The sequence below is a fragment of the Cyprinodon tularosa genome, unplaced genomic scaffold (assembly GCF_016077235.1).
Source record: "Cyprinodon tularosa strain WSP-4 unplaced genomic scaffold, ASM1607723v1 ctg73, whole genome shotgun sequence".
In the NCBI taxonomy this organism is placed as follows: domain Eukaryota; kingdom Metazoa; phylum Chordata; class Actinopteri; order Cyprinodontiformes; family Cyprinodontidae; genus Cyprinodon; species Cyprinodon tularosa.
In genome coordinates, this window is record NW_024039485.1 from 1,993,415 (window position 1) to 2,001,529 (window position 8,115).

Consider the following 8,115-nt stretch of genomic DNA (forward strand, 5'->3'; position numbering starts at 1 on the left):
ATTGGCAATAACACATTGGACGAAACCAAGTCATTAGGGCGGGGGAGGTCACATTATGCTTTTAATGCGAAATATATTTCAAGAATATATAATGTATTGGATGATGAAAAAAAACTCATACAATTCTTTATACCTTCATGGAATTGATATTTAATAGAGAGTAACATCGCTATATCGTTCATTTTTATTAATTCCGGATGAGCTAATCCAACTCTACGTCAGTAGGTGACGCTTCGCTTTTAAACATGGCCGACCTCGAAAAAACAATCATGGAAGTGGACAAGGGGAAAAACAAACCGTTCGTAAATCAAGTGAAGGCGCAGCTTGACGATGCCACCCACATAACAGACAAGCGGAGGAGTCCGGAAGCTATTAACCAGTCGGCTGAAAGCTGCTCCACAGCGGAATACTGTGAGAAGCTCCAGGCATGGATGTGGCAGTACTACAGTGGATATGTGAACTGGCAGAGCTGGCTGTTAGCTTCAGTCCCTCCCTGCTTACAGCAGCCCAGCGGAACGTCCACTGCTCTTGTTTTTAGCGCTCAGAACGGACAAAATGCTCCCTTTGGTCTGCCACTGTTGCCTTATCCACCTACTACCAGCTTCCCGAGCAGCCGGGCGGGAGAAACCGCTGCCGGAGCCCCAGCGGCCGCTGGGCAGCAGCGGGATCAGGGGAATGCTCAAAGACAGGGTAAAGGCTAGCTTTGGACGCTCCATAATGATCGCCTTTACTTACAGATCCTGTTCAGTTTCCACAAGTGAAATCTGACAACTTTGCGGTTTGCCTTGCCGTATTCGTAATTCATTCATTCAATCATGACATGCCTTTGAATCAACAGCTTATTTCAAAGCAGAGAAAATATAAATCTATTATCAGAAATGAGAACAATTCTATTTTTGCACCCCACTTTATTAAGTTCACCATTTATATCTTTTTTAACTTTATGCCGTATCAGTTTGGATGAGGCATTAGTTCACATCAATAGGCAGGTTGAGGAAAAAGGGAAATTTTTTCTAAATTTTGTTACTTTGTTTACAACAAACTACATGTTCTAATTCATTTTTTAAGCTGATTAGCAGTAGGGGTGTAAATCACACCCATCAGGGCGATTCGATTCAGTATCGATTTCCTGACTCACCAATTAGATTATTTTCGATACTTAAGAATACACCACGATTCGATTTGATTAATTTGTTGTTGTTTTTTTAACCTTACAGGCTAGACATTGTTCAAATTTGAAATAAATCAATGAAAGCTGTGTGTTTACGTGAGTGTGTGTTAGAGGAAGTGGAAAACGGGTAGTGGCTAATGGAGGCAAGGTAGGAGGGCAAAATAGGTTTAGCGCCACCGCAGCATGGGAGTCAGAATTATGTCCAGGACCAAATAGATAAAAATAGACCAGAGGAATAAAAAAAAAAACATGAATCAATTCTCTGTGCACATGTTGATGCATTGGATCGTCGGCTGTTGGATTGATGCATCGATACAAAACAATTATTATTTACACCCCTAATCAGCAGTAGTAACACCCAGCTGAGATTGGCATTATTAAATGAAAGGAGAAAAAGTATTTCAAGCCATCATATTTGCAATAATTATTACCTTATAGAAACTGCATTGAGTTCTGGGCTTAATTCATCTTTATATGATGGTATTAGGGCTGCTCAGTGGCGCAGTGGCTAGAAGCAACCTTGCAGCAAGAAAGTTGCAGGTTTGATTCCCGGCCCGGGATCTTTCTGCATGGATGGTTTGCATGTTCTCCCTGAGTATGCATGGGTTTTCTCCTGGTACTCTGGCTTCCTCCCACAGTCCAAAAACATGACTGTTAGGTTAATTGACTTCTCTAAATTCTCCTTAGGTGTGAGTGTGTGCGTGAATGGTTGTTTGTCTCTGTGTTGCCCTGCGATGGACTGGCGACCTGTCCAGGGTGTACCCTGCCTCTTTCCCGTAGACAGCTGGATAAAGCGTGTCAGAAAATGGATGGATGGATGATGGTATTAGTCACTGTTTGGGAACAGCTGTAAAATGTTATTTATTTTTTTAGATAAACTGTTGAAATGCATTAGCAAATACATTGCATTTATTTAGGCAATGCTTCTGTGACTGACATTTTTGCATTATTAGGGTTACATAATGAACATAATCTCTGCTTAGAGATTTTCTTATTGTTCACTAAGCCTTTAAAGCCAAAAATGTAAAGTCTCAACTACTCCTTGAAAACTTTTTATTTCTCAGGTTTGGATGAAAGTAAAAACAATAAAATTTGATTGTAGATTGCAGGTTCTGCTCCTTTAAAATCCTGAAGCTAATTTATTGTTCCTACTGCTTCTATCCAGGTCGAGAGTACAGCATTCCTTCACCTCTCCAAAGACTTATGGCAGAGATTGTGGATTTCTTCATATTGTTTTTCATAAAAGCAACCATAATTATCAGTATCATGCACTTAAGTGGAATTAAGTGAGTATATTCTTTAAAAAAATGTTTTTTTTTTGTTTTTTCTTACTGTTTTTGTTCATCCCATTATGAAACTTAAACATATGCAGCATCTTGTATAACCTTTTCACTTTATCAGATAGACTACCTCAAAGTATCACTTAATGACATGGTAAAATAAATATATGACTTAATGGAGAAGTGAAAAATTGCACATAAACTTTTTAATGTCGTTGCAAAATGCAGTGTAATAAAAAAAAAATTGCTGCTCATGTCTTTCAGTACACCATCCCCCTGGTGTAACTAAAGCCGGGCATACACTGCGATATTTTCAATCATTGCACTCATCTACTGCTCAGACTATATGACCAAACTGCAGGGTTTAAAAGTTCACTGCTCAGGATGCATGTTCTCGCACTGATGCGAGCTTACAACGGCCGACTGAATTTCAAACATGTTTTGATTTTCTCCAGACCTCACGATTCGTGAGGTGGTCGTGAGAGGCTGATCTCCTCCTCGTTACCCCCTGTACACTACTCAAAGCACAATCAGGCTGAAACTCGGCCCGATCGAAAAATTCTCGCACGACTGGAGAATTGGTAAAAAAGGGCAAAAAATTGTACAGTGTACGCCCGGCTTAAGTGGTGGTGGGATCATGCTGTGGGGTTGTTGTTTCGTAGCAGCGACGGGGAGATAGATGGAGCTAATAACAGGACAACAGTGGAAGAAGAACTTGTTGGAAGCTGCTACAAAAAGCATCCAATCGAAACTTGGGTAGAGTTGTTCCTCCAAAACAACTTTCAACATACAGCTATAGTTGCTAAGTAATGGGTTGGATCAAAGCACATTCTTAAAGATGGACCAGAAAAAGTAAAATCCTCACTCCATGTTAGAATCGATGGTGAGATTTCATCACATATATTCTTCATCCAAATTGAGTTTGGACTATTTTGTAAAGATGAGTTGGCAAAATTTTAATGACATGCAGCTGTTATTCTAGTGGCAACCGGTTTTACAAAGTATTCAAATTTTTTAGGTTTTAAAAGGTTTCCTTCACGATTTTATGTACTGTTTTGTGTTTGTCTATGAGATACTTGAGGTTTGTTGAGGTGCTCTTGGTGAGAACATGAAACAGGTTCTCAAAGTGGAAAAACTTATTTTGTTTTCATCTGTCTTTTGTTTCATCTCAGAGATGTTTCCAAATTCGCCATGCATTTCATCGTGGAGGAAATTGATGAAGACACGTCAATGGAGGAGCTGCAGAAAATGATGCTTGTGGCCCTCGTGTATCGGATTTTAGTTTGTTTTTATGAGGTGAGGAGCTTTATTGACCACCCATAGGTCTCCTAAATGCCAGTTGTGTTGCTCCAAATTGCAGTCATGAAATGACGAAGATCTATTTCCTCCGTCTGCATTCAGATTATTTGCATTTGGGGAGCTGGAGGCGCCACTCCGGGGAAATTCCTCATTGGACTCAGAGTCGTTACGTGCGATTCGTCGGTTCTGGTTCAGCCCAATAGAGTGCTAGTAGTGCCAGCAACTAATGTTTCCCTGTCAGCGTAAGCAACGTCTTTAACTTTTTTTTTTTCTGTTGTATTTAATCTATCCTAGCTCAGCCTAAAATCATGACCTTGTCCTTTTGTCTTCCTCTGCAGGTCAACTGTCCGAGCCTTGAACAAGAACTTCTCCATAGCTTTCTTTTTCCCAGCCTTTATCACGCTTCTCTTCTTCCAGCACAACAGAACTGTCTACGACATGGTGGCTGGTACGATAGTTGTCAACCGCTCCAGAGTCAGATGATGCTGTAATGAAGGACAGGAAGAGGATGGATAAATTAAATTGCAAGAGTAAAATAACAAAACGGTGACATTGCTGTGAAGAGAAGACATGTGGGACAGGTGCTGCGTGTGGAACACTTACTGAGGTTCTCTAATGGATCACTGCGTGGAGGTTCTGCGTTCGCAGTCTGTTTTATGCCAAATCTTAGCTGTATTTAACACAGGAGGAATGAAAGTGAACACATTTCCCTTTCAGTTAACACAAGCTTTGCCTTATTTGATATCTTCTCCCTATTACAGCTGGAAGCCATGCCTGGATCAGTGTTTGACTTTCTACTAATGTATTTATGTTCTTGTATCCCTCAGTATCTCTTTGCATCACAGGCATGTTCACTGTATTAAATGAAACCCAAACATCAGTTGTAGAAAAATACCAAAATAGGAGATATTTTATTATATTTAAAATTAAAAAGTATGCTAATTGATACCAGAAACATTTCAGAAAAAAATACTTCTTAATGGTATGCATTACATCTGAGCATTGCTGAAAAGTATTAAAAACTCAAAAAATGTGATCTTTGTGGAAGTTGAATGTGCTTAATGGTGGCTTTAGGTTTGAATTATAGTTTAGAGGTCACATTTATGACACTTCAATTTGAACCAACAGGGTTTGAAAAGATTTTGGAGGTAAATAAGTAATTCCAACTAAAGTATCCAATCCCTTTTTGAGGCATTACTCTTTGAGGTTTTTTGGTATTAGGCTTGAACTTTTCTTCTTTCATATTCAGATTTCTCCTGATTCAGGATGCTGCATAGATCCCCCACCATCAAATGAAATTCAACCTGTTCCTTTTCAAATGGAACAGAAGCTCTGTATCTTATAAATACACCCGTTAATATTTATATCTTATAAGTCGATACGTTCTGTATTTAGGTATCACTCAGTGACTCGAAAAGGATTGTTCAGATTTATTTCAGCAGCTTTTTGCTTAGACCATTCAATTTTCAGTTGATGATCCACACTGCTTATTACTGCAATTAAAAAAAGCTATTTTTTTTGTGGCACATACCAAATGTATTTGAATGAAAACATAAATTCTCCCGTGTGCACACCTGGAGAGTCTTTACTGGGACAAAGCTGAGGTGTGGCAAGTTTGCACCCCTAAGAATATTTAGCATTTATCTAAATTAAATGAAAAGACTCCCAGTTCTAAGTGTTTACGTATTTTTTATTTTTTTTTCTGCTGTGTTTTAACTATTTAATTCCACAATATTTACAGCTTTCTCTAAAATCTTGAAAAATCTTTCATTGAGGATGGGTATTATAAATGTATCTTAGTGGTAGAAGCAGAACAATCTAATATTTGAGTTTACTCACTGAAGGTGGAATTTTTTTTTTCGAGCAATATATTTATATTTTTTTTACAAAATCATTGCTATAATAATAACAACCCTAAATTGAATTTAACTTGAGCATTGTTTTATTGTAAGGGGTCCTCTGCAGCCTTAGACTTCAGTTTTCTCTTTCTGTTATTACAGTTTTCCAGATCCTGTCTGGCAAAATATCAAATATTTCAGACTTAATTTTTTGTATTTAGGTAAAATCTGGTCTTATTTTAAACAAATCAAAACTTCGATTTGAGTCAAAACCAATTTTTTGTTTTGTTTTATGACTTTCTAGGAAGCATGGATGAAACCTGTTCTTCAATAATGAAAACGTTTAACTTTTTATTCTCTTCATTGTTTAAAAGTGAAACCTTTCAAATGTGGTTAATTCAATTTAAATTCATTCATTCATTCAACTTAAGTTCATTCATGCCTATTACAGCAATGAAGCTTATTTTTAAAGTTTTCCAAGTCAAATTATAATCATGTAATCTGCTGAATATACTGTAAAACCCCAAAAGGGCAAAGTTTCAAAACATTAAATAATTTCAGAAATGTAAAACAAGGTATCATGAAGAGTCTGGAAATTAAATATGTTAAAATGTGCAGAAACCTGGTATTTTATACTTTATTTTCTATGGTAGCCAATGTGAGAGACTCAGTTTTTCATAGTTTTCTGTTTCCTTAAGGATGTAAAAAAAATTTAACACAGCCCTTGTTTTGTCCAACTTCAAATTATTAAGATGAAGACCACCCATATGACATTATGACATTCAGGAAACAACGTATTCACATCTACATTCAGACTTCTAATCAGAAGTTTCAAATCAATCAATAAAATTCATTTCAGCCGCTTGTATCCGGGATCTCGTTCTTTAGGTCATGACCCAAAGCTAATGACCATAGATGAGGGTAGGAAGGTAGATCAACCGGTAAATCGAGAGCTTTGCCTTATGGATCATCTTTCTCTTCACCACAACTAACCAGTACAATGCACGCTTCAGAGCAGACGCTCCACCAATCTGCCTGTTGATCTCCTGCACCGTGTTCCCCTCTTTCGCATACAAGACACCGATATACTTAAACTCCTCTACCAGGGGCAGTATGGTGGTTTAACTTAACAAAAAATAATTAGAGAAACTTGTGGCCTCTAGTCACTTTTTGAAGGGGCAAGGAGACCAAACATGCAGTGAATAAGATCCATATTGGTCAATGCAGTGTAGCCTACATATGAGCTGCAAACCTGTGAGGCTTTTTCTGAGTCCAAAAAGGCAAAACACCATTTAATTATTGCCAGTTTACAGAAGGGTGCAAAAATTGTGCAAAAGCCATGATTATAGAAACAAGCGGACACATCTGCAGCAGGTAGAGACGACTGAACCAGAATTAATGAAAGATGCATTAAAGCTAGATAAGTAAGCACTAAACAGGGGATGTCAAATTTTAGTCCCATGAAATGATTCCATGCACTGAAAGCACTTCTTACAGTGGTGAAAATGGTGGCAATGCATGGACACTTTTTCACATATTTTGGAGCAGATTTTACAAACAAAATCGTAAAAAATGTAAACATATTTGGTTAATGTGACTCGCGTCCCTCGCTTGCAAATGGCAGTGAACAGAAGTGTTTTTAGACCAAGAAGAATAAGAAGACTAAAACAGATCAATCTTTTTTAAAGTAGTCAAAGGAAACCTTTGCATCTGTAATATTTACGTACCCCTTACCCCTAAAAAAAAAAAAAAAAAAAAAAAAAAAAAAAAAAAAAAAATATATATATATATATATATATATATATATATATATATATATATATATATATATATATATATATATATATATATATATATATATATATATATATATATATATGATTTTTTAGTAATTGTGTTTCTGTTAGGAAAATATATTGGCTTTAAAATACAAAAATAAGATTTCTTTTAAAACTCATGCCCATGAGGACTTCATCTTAAAGATTTAAAATCACTTTGTAAATTATTATTTTCTTCTTCATCCAAATATGTCACAGTTGAATGAATTGATGCGTGATTGTTTAATCCAAACAATATGTCTCAAAAGAGTTTTAAAAATGACTGAACCCAAACTGAAGGTTATAAATTTATTTGTGCTAGTGCTCCATCTAGTGTACATTTAGTATTTATACAATTAAATTAGTCAGGTATTTTAGGGAATAATTTCACTGCACTGGACCACATATGTTTCATTTGATGAATACATTTGTACAAGAGTCCCATGTCATATAATCCCAGATGATTATATGACATTATTTAGAATTCAAATCTAAAAACTGCTGTCCTGAATAAACAATTCCCTCACTCTTCATTGTTTTCTGGGATTTTTTATTGGACATCCTACTGGAATGAGGATAAGGAAGCTTGTTCTGATAGCAAGAGTTGACATGTCGATTGTTCCAGGTTCTCTAAGTATCAGATTCAGATGACAGCCACAGATGGTGCTGCCAGATTACAGTGACCCCCTCTGTGGCAAGCATCATACCAC

General features: G+C 36.8%; 1 protein-coding gene across 1 annotated transcript; it reads left to right on the forward strand.

Annotated features, from left to right (window-relative positions):
• The first annotated feature begins 225 nt into the window (after positions 1-225).
• LOC119772793 (protein FAM8A1-like) lies at positions 226-4,725 on the forward strand. The gene is made up of 5 exons (XM_038269436.1): positions 226-690; positions 2,337-2,457; positions 3,624-3,747; positions 3,853-3,992; positions 4,089-4,725. Exons 1-5 carry the CDS (start codon positions 246-248, stop codon positions 4,231-4,233), a joined length of 975 nt encoding a protein of 324 aa, XP_038125364.1. The 5' UTR covers positions 226-245; the 3' UTR covers positions 4,234-4,725.
• The last annotated feature ends 3,390 nt before the right edge of the window (positions 4,726-8,115 follow it).